We start from the raw sequence: 18,717 nt of genomic DNA on the forward strand, positions 1-18,717 counted from the left end.
CTGAATCTGTAAGGGCAGTTTACCTGAGAAAAGCACAAGTTGATTTGAATGCCTGCCAGTAATTTTACTATGTTCTTCAGACTGCTCTGAAACATTAAATCACACTTACAGTCAGGATATAGTACATCCTACATTTGTTCTAGCTTTGACAAGCATTGCCCATTGTTGGAAGGGGTTTTAATAAATAGGTCATCCAGATGATATGCGTTAATGGGACATTTCTGATTTTCTCAGGTATAAATCAAATTTGTTCAGCTTCAGCTGTATTAGAATAATTAAGATTACTCTCACAAGACAAAGAACATGTAGAAAAGAAAGAGGGAAGAGAGCTACAGTGCACAAACTACAGGCTGGAGAGATTGTAAAATATTTTTGGCTTACATCTGAAACTGTTACTTACACTGCAGAACACATAGCTTTCCACAAACCTTTAATATCCAAGTAACAGTATATATAAAATGTAATTATTTTAACTTTATTATTACCCTTTCTGAGAGTAAAAACACTTGGATGTTCTAAATTTAATCCCAGTAGGTAATCAAATATACCTATTAAATGTGATGTTCCTTCAAATTCAATGTTTATTCAGACTGGACACATAACAGAGATTCCTCTGCACGGCTGCAGCCTGTCTACGACTCTGTGGGAGGACTGAGGAAAGTGCGCTTTGGTTTGCTTGTGAGCGGGGCGCGTTGGTCGGGGGTGGTCTTTGCGCGCAGGCCAGTCTTTAAAAGACGCTCTCCTGATGATGAGCTTAGACTGCAGCGGACTCACTGATGGAGGTCCGTCCCGAGTGACCTGCCTTTAAACCGTTTGAGTTTGGAGTAAAGAAAAGTCCACAGCAGCCTCTGAGCGCCACGGTTACGCACACATTTGCGCGCCACGATGCTTTACTCACTGGACATCTTCTTCAACATCTCGGACGTCAACAGCACAGAGGACATGGAAACCACGGGGAACGCCAGAAATATGACCAGCAAGAGAAACGACAGTGACCCGTTTGGGCGAAACGAAGAGGTGGCCAAAATTGAGATTACGGTTCTGACTCTTGCGTTCATCGCCGCTGTGGTGGGGAACGTGAGCGTTCTGTTGGCCATGAGTCGCAGCAGACGCAAACTGTCTCGCATGCACCTGTTCATGCGCCACCTGAGTCTCGCGGACCTGGTGGTGGCTTTCTTCCAGGTACTGCCCCAACTCTGCTGGGAGATCACCATTCGCTTTTATGGACCCGACTTTCTGTGCCGCATTGTTAAGCACCTGCAGGTAATGGGCATGTTTGCGAGCACTTACATGATGGTCATGATGACCGTGGACCGCTACATAGCCATTTGCCACCCGCTGCAGACCGTCCAGCAACCCACACAGCGCGCCTATGCCATGATCGGGGCCACGTGGGCGTGCAGCCTCGTGTTGAGCTCACCGCAGTACTTCATCTTCTCTTTGAGCGAGGTGCAGCCTGGGTCAGCCGTATACGACTGTTGGGCGCACTTTATTGAGCCATGGGGCGGGCGCGCTTACATCACCTGGATCACAGCCGGTATATTTGTTGTGCCCGTATCGGCCCTTGTCTTTTGCTATGGTTTAATCTGTTTTACAATCTGGAAAAACTTCAAGCACAAGACGCGTCGGAAAAGTGTTGGAGCAGTGGTGGAAGCCACGAAAAACGGAATCTTGGGAAGGAACTCTGTCAGCAGCGTCAGCACCATCTCTCGTGCCAAATTACGCACAGTAAAGATGACCTTTGTGATTGTGGTGGCCTATGTGGTATGCTGGGCGCCATTCTTCACCGTGCAGATGTGGTCTGTATGGGACAAGAGTTTCTCCTGGGCGGGTTAGTAATTACCATATATAGGCTAAATAGGCAAGAAGAGCTGTTGATTTTCATGGTATAATTGATTAAATGTTTCAAATTGATTAAATGTTTCAAATCTGGAAAAAAAAATCCTAAAGTCTAATTGGATTTGGCTACTAGTCCTGAATATTAATGTCAATCTCGATTTACCAAGACAGAAAAAGGCTTCACAGCCTGAGGGCTGTTTAGCAAACTGCATAGACAGATGTTTTCTTACCAAGCACTGTCTCAAGGGTGACATTTAGAAATAATAATAATAATATAAATAAGTAAAAACGTTTATAACTGTGAGCATGGGGAATTGAAGGGTGTGTTGATCTGAAAACTTGCATTAAGCAGTTGCCCCTGGGTTTTCATTACAGGTTTCATAAAGTTTAACCAAACATGACTAGTTGAGTCTGAGTTTACTGACTAATTTGAATCCTCATCCTTTTGGCAAGTTCAAGCATTTTATTTCATTTTTTTCCCCAAATAGCTTTGCTCTAAAATAATAACATAATTAACAAACAAATACTTAAAACAAATATTAAGTAAAGACTCCCTTTTCTGTTGATGATGGGGCTCACATGGTATTTCTGTTTACTTCCAGATTCAGAGAATACAGCCGTGACATTATCTGCTCTTCTGGCCAGTCTCAACAGCTGCTGTAACCCCTGGATCTACATGATCTTCAGCGGTCATCTCTTATCCGACTTTGCCAGAAGCCTGCCCTGCTGTGCTAAACTCAGCACCAAGTTCAGCCACTTGGACTCCGACAGCAGCATTCGTCGAACCACGCTGTTGTCCCGCCTCCAAACCCCACGTCTCTCTGAGCCTTTCAAAGACACGGACACTGCTCCCAAATCTGCTATTCCTGCTCCAACTGTCACATGATTATGAATAGCTTGTGTCTGATGCACCAACAGTGTGTATTGTCCTGGAGAGGTGATGATCCAAGCATAAGTTTGTTTATTTTGCTCTGAAGCAGGTGTTTATGGCAGGATCACATGTAATTGCCAGCTGCAGAGATTTAATGGTTTCATTCTGTCAGAATAGGTGTAAAAGCTCATAGATACACACGCCATATTCAATTGTATGTTTTGCGAACATGAACATTATAACAAAAAATAATAAGTAACAACAATAAATTTCACTCATCATTCACTCACACTCGCTGAGAAAGCCCAGACTAGGCCTACATAAAGGGAAACATAACACTTCATAAGAATGATATTTTGACAGAAGAATGACAGTAAAGTGACATAAGATGGTATTTTGATTTGCCAGTTTTTGAACTTGAAAAATTCAAATCTGTCAGCTGGACAAAAAGTCGTGCAACTTTTTGTTCAGTTGAAAGATTTGAAATTTTACTATAATTTTTGAACTTGTAAATAATAATGGAACTCTCAGTGTAGGTTTTCAAGCAAATTTAGCACTGTTGATGTTGCATGGGCCACTCTTTCTGTGGTTTGACTTTAAACTGTTCAAAACATTTACATTTTTCATAACATATACCCAAGTTTAATATAAAATGTGTTTGCACAACATTAACTGTGCAATTCAACTTCATGTGTCTAGTATGTAAAGAATATTGTAAATATTGTAAAGATATATGTGCAAAAATATACCTAAAAATCTAATTTAATCTAAAATGAACTGAATGACACATGATGCAGGTACTAATTTAATGGTACATAATTTAATTAGTGTGGAGCTTTAGCTTTGTGCCCTTTGTTATGATGAATAGTGTGTTATAGTCTTTCTGACATGTTTTAATGTCGTTAAATGTACTTATTTCCATTGTAAAGTATTGTGAATTTAATGATGCTACAATACAATATACTGTACAAGTACTGTATATACTGTACAATACTGTGTCGTTTCGAAGCCACTACATAAAAATGTATCCTGTCCAGACATACAAGTGCTGGATAAAAATCAGCAGAAGAAAACAAACATATAAAGTGTTTCCTGTTTTATTTTGTCACTGTTCCTATGTGCCAAAATCATCCTATGTAGTTAATCCTGTCAAAAACAATGCTGCTGTGTCCCATATGAGTGACAACAGATGAATTCTGTATATTTTGCATTTTAATATGTCTATGTATTTTTTATATTTCGGCTCCAACACTCACTCTTGGCCTCTGCCCTCACTAAATACAGCTGAACAGAAATCTGGACAGTTTCAGAGTGAGCTAATATTTATTTTTTACAAGATATGAAGATGTCAAGACTGTCTCTCTCTTAGAGTTTATGATGCTCAACAAAGAATTAGTGGTGGCCACAGATTATGAAACACAAATATTTACAGTGTACTATATACATTAGGTATAGGTTGATGACCTTATTGAAATAACAAGTTAAAGGTTTGTTAATGATGTCGATAATACTGTCACCATTGCTGTGCTGCGTTTATAATGTGACTAATTAATTCATCACAGCACATGAAACGTTGTTATGTTGATGCCTCTTCTCTTGGTATTTGAAAGCAATTGTCATGGCTTTAAAACACTACTGTGACTTTGCTACACTTACCAAATGAACAATTTTGAGGGGAGTGTTTGTAGTATACGGTCCACATATTGGCAACACACCACTAGGGAGAAATTCTATTATTGTAATGACTGCAGGAGAGGAGTGTGACATTTTACTGAAGCTGTGAACATATTCAAACTATGGCAGCACAAACTGAGGGCCATTATGCAACTCATCTCGTCTCAAAGCAGTTGATTGCTCAGGAGAAGATGAGAGAGCAGTAGATTGAATGGAAGCATATTACTGAATCAGGAGCAACCAATACAAGATGTATTCTCTTTCTGTCTTGAGCTTGGTGATTGGTTTCAAAAGCACCACCATACTTCTAACCTGTAGAGCAACAAATTTCTTGTAACCTGAATTAAACTATTTAAACACTCACATCTAGTGCATATGTTTTGTAAATGCAAAAACAAACAAACAAAAATCCTAGCTGTTGGATCCTTGGAAAAAATCAGCTAAGCAAACTAACCTCTTTTACAGACTAAATACATGACAATGCTTATGCTGTGAATATTTAAACTAAAGGAGTTTATTCTTCACAAAAACACATTCAATGTAGTAATTGTGTACAGTTTACCATTGCCAATACTCAATACATTTTATGCAGAATAATCAGTACAATGTTTCTGGTGGTTCCTGGCTGACCAACATGGTTGCATCTAGTAGCACATGGGAGTTTATTGTATAGTGTATGACTGAGGATAACGAGAATCAACAATCATGCTTTCCTCCTTTTCCCTTCTATTTGACCCAGTAATAGATGGTTTCAGAGAGTGACTCAGATAAGAAGCAACCTGCTTTTCACTCTTTGTATATGGTATATGCACTGCAATTTACTTAACTTGGTTTTATAATAATAGTTCCCTTACTTTATTTATGCTATCAAAAGCATTCATCATAAGCTAATGGTTAACTTGTATTTAAGAATTTTAAAAGGCTTTGCATTGACTAAATCTAAGTTGTCTTATCGTTCATCACTAAGTGAAAAAATGAAGGACAGATTCAGTATGATATGCTACTATAGAATACAATGAAATACTATGTCTACAGGCAAGGCAAGACAAGTTTATTTGTATAGCACAATTCATACACAAGGTAATTCAAAGTGCTTTACAGAATAAGAAAGACATTAAAATCACAATACAACAAATCAAAACATAAATAATCACAAATAATAATCATACAATTGACATTAAAGGATAAAAGTGCAGAATAAAAACCTTTCAGTCATATGCACAGTTAAACAGAACTGCTTTGAGCCTGGATTTAAACATAGTCAAAGTCGAGGCCTGTCTCAGGTCTTCAGGAAGACTGTTCAAGGTTTTAGCTGCATAAAACTGAAATGCTGATTCCCCATGTTTTATCTTGATTCTGGGCACCAGCAGGAGGCCGGTCCCTGAAGTCCTCAGAGTGTGAGATGGTTCATATGGCACCAACAAATCGGAGATATACTTTGGTGCTGGTCCATGGAGAGACTTGTTCACAAGCAGAGCTGCCTTAAAGTCTATTCTCTAAGCCACAGGAGCCAGTGCAGAGACCTGAGTACTGAATGTACTGCAGCTATCTTAACGCTCATTTGGAGAGGCCAGTGAGCAGGCCGTTACAGTAGTCTAATCTACTGGAGACAAATGTATGGATAAGTTTCTCTAAGTCTGGTTTTGACAGTATACCTTTGATTTTTGCAATATTTTTAGATAGTAAAAAGCTGCCAATAATATTGATTTGATGTAGAGTTTTAGAGAAAGAGAGAGACTTGAGGTGACCGCTAACACTTACTCTATGTTTCTGTGGGCTAAAGACTATGACTGCAGTCTTGTCTGAGTGTAGCTGGAGAAAGTTGTTTTGCATCCACACACTGATCTGTTGGATGCAGTGGCAGAGTGAATCCACTGGTCCATATTCTCCTGCTGCCAGTGAGACAATGATCTGAGTGTCATCTGCAGAGTTGTGGTAGGACACATGCTATGCTATGTATTAACTGGCCTAACGGCAGCAGGACAACATGGGTCCCAAAGTTAGCCCCTGGGGCACCCCACAGGTCAGGGACACCCCACAGGTCAGGGACATTTTATCTGAGAAACATTTTCCAATTTCAACAAAGTACTCCCTGTTTTCTAGATATTACTAGAACCAGTTTAGTGCCGTACCAGATATGTCCACCCAGTCCTCTAGTCTCTGTAAGAGGATCCCATGATCCACAGTGTCAAAAGCAGCACTCAGATCTAACAGGATCAAGACTGAGACTTTGCCTGCATCAGTGTTCAGGCGGATGTCATTTGTCACCTTGATAAGAGCAGTCTCAGTGCTGTGGTGGGGTCTAAAACCTGACAGGAAAACATCAAAGTAGTTGTTAATTTGGAGGAAGTTAATAAACTGTTGGTAAACTACTTTTTCGAGGACTTTGCCTGAAAATGGCAGATTTGGTCGGTAATTGTTCAATATCATGGCAAGACAGCTCTTCTTGATAACCTCAGTTTTCAAAGCTCTTGGGAATATTCCAGATTGAAGTGACATGTTGACTATGCAAGCGAGTGGTGACACAAACTATTGAGCACAGATTTTAGAAATGTATTGGGTAACACATCGAGGCAGCATGTAGATGAAGTCAGACTGATGATGATCTCTTGGACAGTTTTGTCAGTTACAGGTGCAAAGTGAGTCAACTCTATGTGTCTAAGTGGCTGCTAGGTAGTTATTTTGCGTGGAAATTGTGGCATTTTTAATGCCATGAACCTTGTCATTAAAGAATACTCCAAACTCGTTGCACTTAGATGTGGAAATTAGTTCTAATAGCAATTGAGCTGGAGGGTTTGTAATCTGTTAATAGCACAGTCAGGGTAACACATTTTGAAATGTGATATACTGTACAGGAAATATCACAACTATTATCACTTTCAATATAGTTATTATCATGACATGCTAAAGCAGAAAATATTTTAAGTTTTTTTTTTCTTTCAATACATAGACTTGAGGAAGGCGCATTGTTTGAGACAGGAAGGTAAAATGAATGTGGCAATAGAATAGCAAGGCTAATCTCTTTAAAAGAGTGTAGCTTTCATCATTAGAGACCTTGGGTGGGTCTCATCCTGTGCAAAACTCTTTGATGATTTTTTCATTAAACAACACAAAATATATGTGTGGAACTGAGGAAAAATAACAAAAAAAAAATGCTATAGGGATAAGTTCAGATAGCATAAAAGGTTTGCTTTCAACTCACATGTGGTGGAAATTGCATCTAAATCTAGGTGCTGGATCCCTGTTTGTGTGTCAGATGTAGTTTTGATGATGTAGATTTTGAGAAGATTGGCAGGTGAGACTTATTGGGATCCAGGAGATTCGTTTCTGTTTCACAACCATGTAGCCACACAATATTGACCATGCTGAAAGACAAAATATAGTAGGTCTACATAAATGTAGCTAGACTGTCAAAATAATTTATAATCAAATGAAAAGTGTCATCACTGCATGTTCAAGCATTAAAGATACTTCAGTATTGACAGCAGCATTGAGTAGGCAACAATACCACAGCTACAGTTTATAAAGAAAATTCACAAAGCAAATAAGCAGCTATGGGATGTATATGCAACAAACACAACTTAACTAGGCTAAAAGTATATGTTTCTGAATAAAAGTAACCTTTTGGTATATTAGGCTATTATTTGACATCTGGCATGACTGTGTCAAGTTCAAATAATTATTTAACTCATCAATTTCATAGCAAAGATTTATAAATCAGATTTTATAATTAGACAGTAGGACATACCCAGCCAGTGGAAAAATATCTATATAATGTGATCTGCATTTAGCCACATCCTGTGTGGGCGCCAGACAACTGTCCTCAATCAACAGAATGCATCAGGAGCAATTCACCGAGAGCCTGTTATTAACATACTTTAAATCTGCACATTTTCTCAAAATGTACAACATATACATAACAGTATCAAAGACATTCGGCGGCCTTTAGAAAATTATTTATAACAACATTGACCCCTAGTGGATACAACGCTTAAGTGCTCATCATGGTGCTCATGCAAACTCGGCTCGAGGGCTGCAGGAAACTTATCTCTTAACTGACCCATAACACGAGAATGCGCCTTTGTTTGAGTCCAAAGTCTGATCCGCCTCACTGAACTTTCTAGTCGCTGAATGGGGTTTAGGTTAAAAGTTCAAGTTACACTCAATAAGAATTAAGTATTTTGTGATACATATGTTATCGTGCATTTACCATCTGATTATATTCATCTACTCCAACACAACACTCACGATGATGTTTTTTGTAGAAAGTAAAGGAAAAGTCAAATAGCCAATCATGGCGAAGAATAAAGGCACGCGAGACTTTAATCGATCCGATCCCGCCCCAAAGAGTGAACCGGCTCTCCTACGTTTGCTAGATTACGTCCAAGTAGATCAAGTTGTGAAAGTTTTCTATTTTTCAAGGCAAGACTCACTCTCCACGAAGTAGCTCATAACTGTATCGATTTGCGAGGGAAAAGCACACAATTTAAGGTAAGTGTTTCGCCCAGATTTCAGAAAAGCAGTGTCTGTGTTAACAGGGACGTGAGTGCTTATCTAAAGGTTAGTTTGCAAATATCTAAAACCTAATCTAACCTTGTAATTGAGCCTTTAAAGGTTAAGTTACAAGGTTAAATGCAGGTTAACCCAGAGTTTTGCAGCCAAACCTTCAAATCATTTACGCCAGAACTTTTAGAGAACTACAAGTCTAACCTTTTACTAAGGCTTTTTGTACAACATTGCCTGATGGTTTTATTTTAGTAGTAGTAGTAGTAAAAGAATAAAATCACAATCATACACTCTTTTTTTTTCTTCTTATTTTTCTCAAACCGCATTTAATATGACCAATAATATGCCCATTTTAATTAGCCTTTAAAAAAAGCCTACGTAATAATATGTATAATAATGTTCACTTTGACGTTTTAAACTATACAGTACATTTTTAATTGACTGAATGAGTGGAAAACGATCATTTAAAAGAAGCCAGGTGACCTTTGAGTCCTGTGTGAGCTCATACAGCAGTTCATTTCATTATGAATCCAACAGTGAGGAGGAGCAGCAGAGTCCATGGATGTTTTAAAGGTGATACAGCTGTTTACTTGGTGTTGGTGTGGGCTACGTAGGTTTCTGTACCATGAAGAACAGGCGCAGAGGCTGTATGGTCTTTATTGAAGGTCACAGCAATACAGTTGTCTTAAAGGCAATGTCCAGCAAAATTCAAAGCAGAGTCTAGCAGAGTAAGAAAATGCAGGTCAAAATGACCAAAATGTAGCTGCTACATCTCATTTTCCTGAAGTCATGATAAATGGCAAGTACTACACATCAGGGTAATGAGAAACAAATGTTTTATCTTAGTAAGAAAGCAAGCATTGCATTATATGTGTATGTTGTTCACATGTACAAACTTCAGGGCCATTCAAATACATGGGTCACTGGGGGATGCAGAAGTTCAAACTGGTCGGACAACTTCTTTGAATGCCAAAGCAAGGCAAGACAAGTTTATTTGTATAGCACAATTCATACACAACGTAATTCAAAGTGCTTTTTAGAATAGGAAATACATTAAAATCACACAAATCAAAACATAAATAATCACAAATAATCATCATTAAAATTAACATTAAAACAGAAGAGCAGAATAAAAACATAGACTTAAACATAGTCAAAGTAGAGGCCTGTCTCACATCTTCAGGAAGATTATTCCAGGTTTTAGTTGCATAAAACTTAAACACTGATTCTCCATGTTTAATCTTGACTCTGAGCACCAGCAGGAGGCCGGTCCCTGAAGGCCTCAGAGTGTGAGATGGTTCATATGGCACTAACATGTGGGAGATGTACTTTGGTGCTGGTCCATGGAGAGACTTGTTCACATGCAGAGCTGCTTTAAAGTCTATTCTCTGAGCCACAGGAGCCAGTGCAGAGACCTGAGCACAGGATGTATGTGCTCGGACATCCTAGTCAGAACCCAAGCAGCAGTGTTCTGGATGTACTGCAGCTGTGTTAAGGCTCGTTTGAAGAGGCCAGTGAGCAGGACATTACAGTCGTCTAACCTACTGGAGACAAATGTATGGATGGGTCTCTCTAAGTCTGGCTTTGACAGCATACCTTTGATTTTTGCAATATTTTTAGGCGGTAAAAAGCTACAGATGTTACTGATTTGATGTGGCTGTTAAAGTGCAAGTCTGAGTCCATTATTACCCCTAGATTTCTAGCATAATTTGAAAGTTTTAGAGATAGAGACTGGAGGTGACTGCTGACACTTTCTCTATGTTTCTGTGGGCCAAAGATGATGACTTCGATCTTGTCTGAGTTTACCAGAAGAAAGTTGTTTTGCATCCACACACTGATCTGCTAGATGCAGTGGTAGAGTGAGTCCACTGGTTCATATTCTCCTGCTACCTGTGAGACACTGATCTGAGTGTCATCTGCATAGATGTGGTAGGACGCATTATTGCTGCATATGAACTGGCCTAACGGCAGCATGTAGGGGTTGAACAACAGGAGTCCCAGGATGACCCCTGGGGCATCCCACAGATCAGGGACATTTTATCTGAGACACATTTTCAATTTCAACAAAGTACTCCCTGTTTGCTAGATATTACTTGAACCAGTTTAATGCAGTACCAGAGATGCCCACCCAGTCCCCTAGTCTCTGTAAGATGATCTCATGATCCACAGTGTCAAAAGCAGCAGTCAGATCTAACAGGATCAAGACTGAGACTTTGTCTGCATCAGTGTTCAGGCAGATGTCACTTGTCACCTTGATAAGAGCAGTCTCAGTGCTGTGGTGGGGTCTAAAACTGGAAAACATCAAAGGAGCTGTTCATTTGGAGAAAGTTAATAAGCTGTTGGTTAACTACTTTTTCAAGGACTTTGCCTAGAAACGGCAGATTTGAGATTGGTCAGTAATTAAGCTCTTGGGAATGTTCCAGACTGAAGTGATATGTTAACTATGCAAGTGAGTGGTGACACAAACTACTGAGCACAGACTTAAGAAATTTAGTGGGTAACACATCGAGGCAGCATGTAGATGAACTCAGACTGGTGACAATGTCTTGAACAGTTTTGTCAGTTACAGGTGAAAAGTGAGTCAGCTCTAAGTGTCTACGTGGGTACTGGGTTGTTATTTGCTTTGTGGAATTGGTGGCATTTTTAATGGTCTGAACCTTGTGATTAAAAAATACTGCAAACTCATTGCACTTAGATGTGGAAATTAGTTCTAACAGCAGAGGGTTTGTTAATCCGTTTACTTTTGCAAACATGACATGAGAGTTGTTACTACAACTTACAATAATGTCAGAAAAATACCTCTCCCTTGTTCTCCTCCATGGCGTTTTCTGCTTATCTTAAACCATTTTAACCTTCATCGGCGCAATGGTGTCCAGGACATTCAAAACACTTGAAGTCACAGAGTTCAACAAATCATCAACATCAGAACATGAGACCTTTCCAAAGTGTACCATTTTCATGAACAGTGCACCGGTGTTCTTGTTTATGTGTTTTCTTTGAACAACTGCAGGACCAGCCGCTGGTTTGGGATTAACAGACAAGTAAAGAGAGACACAGAAATGATCAAACAGAGCAATATCCACCACATTGACATTAGAAATATTTACTCCGTTTGTAATGAGCAGGTTCAGAGTGTGCTCTCTGTTTTGCATATTTTGAGGCCTACAATTATTTCCCCAAGATTCATGTCAATGGGACAATTTTGTGTCTTTATGAGTATTATGGAGATGCTATTGTGAAGAGTGGCCATGTTCCTTAGTTCTGTTCATGTTTGGATTCTGCACCCGTGGTTACATTTTGGCTCTCTTGGCCAAGCATGTGTGTGTAAGCCATTTTACATTTTATTTATTTTTTTTTTTTTTAGGAGTGTTTGTGCCCCTGTGGGACAGCCATGAAAAATGTCTGTAAAATTTTTTTTGCTTCTTGTCATGCATCGTATTTAATGGCCAAATTTACAATACAAATCTGATAATGTTAGTGTTTCATGTCTATGGTAGGAGTTGCTACTGTGAAAAATGACCAGCATCCATAATATAATTGTTTGCATCTTTTCTTGCATAGATTTAAATAACTTTTTATGTTCTTTGCAGAGTGGCCTGATCGGGCTTAATGTAGACCTATGTTTGTAGTGTTCTACCTGTTTGTCTCTGGTTCCAGAAGCACCAGGCTACTGACCAACATTATCTTTCCCTTGCTTTGTCTTTCACCTCTTCTCCTCTGTTTGTGTTTCAGGCACGCACTTTCATTTATGTGACCTCTCCCCTTATGGTGCATATTCATTGGCGTAGCTACGTGGTGAGTCTCCCCTGTTCATTTAATATTATTGCTCAGGCAACTTAAACATGAATAAAACTTGCGTGTCACCACAGAAAATTAACTGGCCCTTGCTGAACCCCCCGTTAAAAAATTCCTGGCTACGCCCCTGCGCATATTTGACCACCATTTATTTTGTTTGGAGTAAATAAGTACAGCTTGTCTTGTGATTAAGTGTTCAGCTTCCTGTCAATCATCCAGGGAGAGCGTATAAAGGAGGAACCATGATGGATCAATTAAAATAACATGAGGAACACGGTGCAGCTTGGCACAGTGGACCCGAGCCTGACACGACCACACACACGGGAAATACGGTTCGGGCCAAGAATCTAAACTTTACGTGCGGTAAAGTGAGGCAGGTTGGACATTCTTCAGAAATGTAAGTGAGAGACTGCGTACAGTGCAAAATAAGGCATGAATGAGCTGCACAACACTGTCTATATGTGTGCGAGCTGGCAGGGCATCTGGGGCTGAAAATGTCTAAGAGAAACATGAGCAAATTTGAAATCCAGCAGCATTGAAGTTTTGTACGATACGGCAGAGTATAAGGTACGGCTATGTTTAAGGGTCACAAAAAATAATTAAATGGGCACTACGAGAATAAAGACATAGCCTAACATTTCATAACAAGATGTAATTTTAATTAGAATAAAGTCGAAGGCAGAAATGTCAGTCTGTTCAGGGTAAGGTTTGCGTGAAATCAGCTTAATTTTGCGGGATTTGAATTTTATCATTTAGAATAAGATGGAAAGTTTCTGTCATTGCTATGGCTACGCTGTAAAAAATATGGCATTTATTTTTTATTTTTTTACATTTGTGGGGAAGCTGGCCTGACATGGACGAAGTAGGAGGGAGACTCCGAAAAAATTTATACAATTTATTACAGGGCACTGTGGTAAACCGTGGACAAAAAATAATACATACATACATACATATTTACAAAAAAAAATTACTGTGCTCAACTTAAAGCAACAGAACTTAAGAAACTAAGGAGAAAATCCACGTGTACCCTGGCTACACCGATGTCTCCTGGACATCTAATTGGCACCGCTTATATACCCCCCCTACACAGGAAGCACCTCCCCCCGGTATACACTAAAAAATAAACTATAAACACTTAAAATATTGAAACAAACAAACTTAAACCAATTTTCCCCTCCACATGGTCCTGTTCATGACACCCAAGCCTATAAACATGGCCGACATAGGGCACGCCCCCTCTTTGTCTGGGCCATGTGGAGATTCAGGTATGTGGATGGCTGTATTTAACTGAATTGACAAAATAACTGAATTAACTACATTTAACCAAATAAAACTCCTAAGTGTGTGGTGATTAAACTAACTGAAAAACTGAACAAAACAAACCCAGGATACTTCTATTTAGTTTTATATTGAAAAATTATTGAAAATGAACATGCACGTGAACAAACAAAATGATGGTGCTATTAAAAGGGACAAAGGCCCACTTTGTCACAACATTAAATAGCTTTACAGTAGGTAGTTCAACAACTGATTGAAATTTTACTGAAATCAGAATTTGTGCAAATGGGAGCAATTTGTAAAAATTCAAAATTTCCAAGATTCTGGGCAATTTTTTGCAAATTTACTGACAGAGACAAGTGACAAAAAAATTGATACCTTTTGCTGCCCCACCCTTGCCCCATTCCAAGAAAAAATAATAAAGTATGAAATATTCTGAAAGAACAATGTTCCTTTGTTTTTTTTAAGCTAACAAACTATACATTTTCAGAAAGCACTCACACATTCCTACATCATGGCAAGGGTCCCTGATCACTAGGGACACTTCACTTCCCATCAGCTCACTTACCGGTTACTATTAGCATCATTTTGCAATACTAATAGGCTCTTTGCCAGCTTCTGGTGCTTGGATCTAAATATGCCATTCTCTAGATTACATCTTAATAATCTTCCATTAAAAAAATAAAATAAATATGTGATGTAGGTTGTGAAAGCCCTTTGCATAGGCTACAGCATTAATCCAACGTTTCTTAGCATTTATTTTAATCTTGTGATGTCATCTAAATCTAGTAATTACAAATGTTCCCATACTTTTCTCCACAGAAGTAAGCACAATGGCGTCCTTGATAACTCCACTTCTCTCTGTGGCACCAACTCGAGCTCTTGTTGATGAGAAGTTCAAGGTGCGAGTAAAAAATCTGCCTGCAGGACTTCCATTCACTCTTCACTCCCTCCACCTATCAGAAGACAATGACTACTGGGAGGCATTTGGTCATTACATCAGTAACTACAATGGAACAGTGTGTGGTATGTTTATTGAAACTGTCAACTTATGTTCAAATGTCAAATGTTGCTTGATGTTGCTTTATTTAAAATATGAATCTCTAGTTTCAGAGCATTTAAGTCTAGGGGGGACATACACAGGCAAAGAGCCCATGGGTTTGTTGTGGAGTTTACGTCCAGTTCCAGGAAGCCGCAAAGGCCTTAGGTAATCACCCTCTCCCTATTCTATCCATGGCTTTCAGAATAATGAAACATTAGTCCCAGTTTCTTGACTCTTAATTCGAGTACGCCTTGTCAATTTAACCTTGAGGTCCAGTACACTGTGCTCTGTTGTCCACAGTCTGATACATATTAGATGAACTATTTTTTTTGGCCTTATGCTCCTTCAACGGGTCTAAAGTGATTTTCTGGTTCATGTAATTCTTATCTGTATGGTATAAATATGCTGTATTTACTGACATTGACAGCTAGCTCTTTAATAAATGAGACACATTGATTGAGGACAACTTCTCAGTTCATTTTTATTCTTTAATGGTATTTCTTTAATATTTGTAGAAAATCCATAACAGATTCAAATTTTAAAACAAAATATATATTTTCATAGTCCTCAAAATGCTGCATATAACAGAAAGCTGAAACACATAACTAACACTGAGGACTGGACTCTGGACACTGTGAATAAGTCAAAAAGAAATATCCCTTCATAAATTACAAATGTTGGTGTAACATTGATTAACTCTAAAAACCTGCCAGATTAATCTTGAGGACCAAAGCCAACTGACGCCTATCAAGCCTACATGGTGTAATGTCATAATTTTTGAACACCAAAGGTAAAACTTTACGGGTCAAATCCTTTGAATCGGGAATGTAAAGTAACTAATTATATACTGAATTCCAACCAGTATTGAACCAACCTATTCAGATCTCCAGACCCGGACAATTATCTGTTCCTTTATAATTGATTTCTTGTAACTTTGTGTGTTTTCTGTTTTCATTTTTACAGATTAAGAAAGAAGAATGTCTCTAGCCCTCTGCTGTATACTATCTCAGTATACAGCGGGCATTTAACTGAGGGATTTCGAGACCAGGCACCACTGGCCTCAGTGGTGACAGAACGATGGTACATGGCTCCAGGAGTTCAGCGGATCAGCATCAAAGAAAACATAGTGAGAGGGACTATGTTTTTACCCCCAGGTACACCAGTAGACCCTCTTTAAAATGCCTTAAGAGCTATGTCTGTTGTCATAATTATTGGCATTCTTAGGCCCTGGTCCATTCCCGGGACTCCTGGATATGTGGGGTGGTGGAGGTGGCTTGGTGGAGTATCGTGCCGCCATACTGGCTTCACATGGTTATGCTGCTTTTGCCTTGGAGTACATAAACCCTGGAGAGATGGCGACTGCTGAGCTGGAGATAGAGTATTTTGAGGTGATTTTTGGCTGGGTATTGCAATGCAGTATCACATTTTAGTTCATATCTTTTAACTTCTTACCTTACAGACAGCGTTTAATATAGTGAAGGACCATCCTAGGGTGATACCTAACAAAGTCGGGATATTTGGGCTGTCTTTTGGTGCGACAGTGGCCTTTTATTTGGCATCTGAGAGCAATGTTGTTAAGGTAAATTATCTGATTCACTATGCATTTTGTTTATTTTTGTCTTATTGATTATTTCATTGTTTACATTCAAAAAGCCTCGCTGCTGTGTATGTATCAATGGACACACTATCTTTAGCCGTGGGAAGTCTTTTGCCGAACAAAGCGGTGAAATGCTAAGGTTTGTATTCCAGCAGAATCTAAATGACCTAAAGTAATACTTGTAATTAATGTCTCCTCTTAATCCTCTATATTATTGCAGGAATGCCCATTTGATACGCATAGATGAAGACGATAATCATATGTGGAGGAATTTATTTCTCAGCAGAGATAACACACTTGATGTAAAAATATATTTTTTACTCTTTTATCGGATTTGGGGGGATTCATATGTAAATATGTTGGGATTAATTTTTAAAATTATTTTTTGTAGATGGAAAAAATAAATTGTCCGGTGTTGCTGGTGTGTGGCGAGGATGATCAGAATGTTCCTTCTGTGGAAATCGCAGATGATGTGAGTTCTTACTCATTACAAGTAAACCTTCATCTGACAGTTTACCTAGCACAATGTTGTATTGTCATTTCAGAGATGCAGTACTATATCAGACTATTTTGCTCTTTTTCTGCCTCAGATTGAACGGACAATGCATGCTGCGGGGAAAGGGCATTTACTGACCCGAATAAATTATCCTGGAGCTGGACATCTCATTGAAGTTCCCTATGCACCTCATTTCAGAGTGACAGCATTCATGCAATCAAGAACACAGAAAAGTGTGTTGATGGCTATATTACATATTTTTTAAATTATTAACCTAATTATTATTTGCTTGATTTGTTATTTTTTTTGTAGTCATGATGCTGTGGGGAGGGCAGACCAAACCTCATTCAGATGCACAGGAAGACTCATGGAAGAAGATCTTGGACTATCTAGAACACCATCTGTTCTCAAGCCCCAGTCTGGAGTCTAAACTGTAAAGAACCAAAAGTGCAAAGTTTGCAGCATTTTAAATTGAAATCATGTTTTTTATTTTTATCAGCAAATCTTTAAATAATTGCTTAAAATGCATTTTTATATATATAACTACTAAAACTCAGATATTAATGATATTTATGTCTTGTTGCAACGGAGGTCTTGACAATTTGTGTACAAGTCTATACATTTTGTAAGCTTCACATGATTAATGTTTTGGTAAAGTAAATATAGAAAGAATGTTGCCTTACCTAATTTTACTTCCATCTAATAAAAATATTTTTTCTGACACCAAAGAAGAAAAAGGGGAATGTGTTCCCTCCATAATGAGATCAAATTAAGCATGGCTCTGGATGGAGGTTCTGTGCAGAATATGCCATTGACTATTGGTTTTATTTTTATGTGCATTTATGGGAGCAGGTAATTGTTTAAATTGGCCTATATTTCAAAGTTTTTAATTTATTTTAGTAGCTATATATGCTGGATCTCACTTAAGGTTTCTTTCAAATGCACAAGACGCTCAATCGCCTCCACCCTCTGCAGGCCGTCGTTGCACACTAGAGGGAGACAGCAGTCTTGATCTAAAACCACTGCTTCCAACTCGAGGATGTGCATCATGGTGATGTAAAAATGGGAGGCTCTGTTCATGCAATTCATGGAAGGCTAATTCAAGTCAGATAAATAAGACTGGATCTAATTATGTTGGCTAAAGAAAAATGTGTCATATTAACCCCATTTTGAAGTGGGGGCACTGGTGGAGTATGAAGTGTTCATAAGAGACAGAAGAACACAAACGCCCAAAACATTCAAAGTTCATCAAAAAGCCTGTGGCGACAGGATGTACTGCGCCTAATCAGTGAAATCGCGCCTTTGCGCGGGTCCATCCACCGTATTCCTGTCAGTCTTTAACTGTCCTTTCATTCATCTCTACACATGTGGTTCTCGTTATATGGGGTAACTCTGTGTAAAAGGTTACTGCGGGGTGAGGATAACACCAAAAAGCAACACATGCGATCCATGGCAAATTAGTGGGCGTGTGCCACGTTTCAATGTCCACGTGTGCGCGAAGGTGTAATGCCTATAACAAGTTGAACTATGGCTGTAACTATTTTCTCGCATTTGTTTGAATATGTAGAAACGTGGCTGTTCGGAATCCTTGCTGCTTTGCCCGTTACGAGGGGGTGATT

At 38.9% G+C, this 18,717-nt stretch overlaps 2 protein-coding genes across 5 annotated transcripts; both read left to right on the forward strand.

Annotated features, from left to right (window-relative positions):
* Positions 1-840: 840 nt before the first annotated feature.
* On the forward strand, positions 841-2,975 carry LOC117391512 (arg8-vasotocin receptor-like). Its single transcript, XM_033989331.2, has 2 exons — positions 841-1,831; positions 2,442-2,975. Exons 1-2 carry the CDS (start codon positions 886-888, stop codon positions 2,723-2,725), a joined length of 1,230 nt encoding a protein of 409 aa, XP_033845222.1. The 5' UTR covers positions 841-885; the 3' UTR covers positions 2,726-2,975.
* A 5,718-nt stretch (positions 2,976-8,693) lies between these two features.
* On the forward strand, positions 8,694-17,823 carry LOC117392280 (peroxisomal succinyl-coenzyme A thioesterase-like). Of its 4 annotated transcripts, none has more exons than XM_033990324.2 (13): positions 8,694-8,875; positions 12,623-12,685; positions 12,905-13,082; positions 14,786-14,989; positions 15,071-15,170; positions 15,969-16,159; positions 16,230-16,393; positions 16,465-16,584; positions 16,659-16,741; positions 16,823-16,904; positions 16,994-17,074; positions 17,193-17,331; positions 17,411-17,823. In XM_033990324.2, exons 4-13 carry the CDS (start codon positions 14,797-14,799, stop codon positions 17,533-17,535), a joined length of 1,278 nt encoding a protein of 425 aa, XP_033846215.1. In that variant the 5' UTR covers positions 8,694-8,875; positions 12,623-12,685; positions 12,905-13,082; positions 14,786-14,796; the 3' UTR covers positions 17,536-17,823. The 4 variants fall into 4 exon arrangements, with proteins under 4 accessions (XP_033846215.1, XP_033846217.1, XP_055087530.1 ...); XM_055231555.1 differs by having other exon boundaries at positions 8,773-8,875; positions 12,879-13,082; positions 17,411-17,813; XM_033990326.2 differs by lacking the exon at positions 12,905-13,082.
* Positions 17,824-18,717: the final 894 nt, after the last annotated feature.

This window comes from Periophthalmus magnuspinnatus, chromosome 23 (assembly GCF_009829125.3).
Source record: "Periophthalmus magnuspinnatus isolate fPerMag1 chromosome 23, fPerMag1.2.pri, whole genome shotgun sequence".
Lineage (NCBI taxonomy): Eukaryota > Metazoa > Chordata > Actinopteri > Gobiiformes > Gobiidae > Periophthalmus > Periophthalmus magnuspinnatus.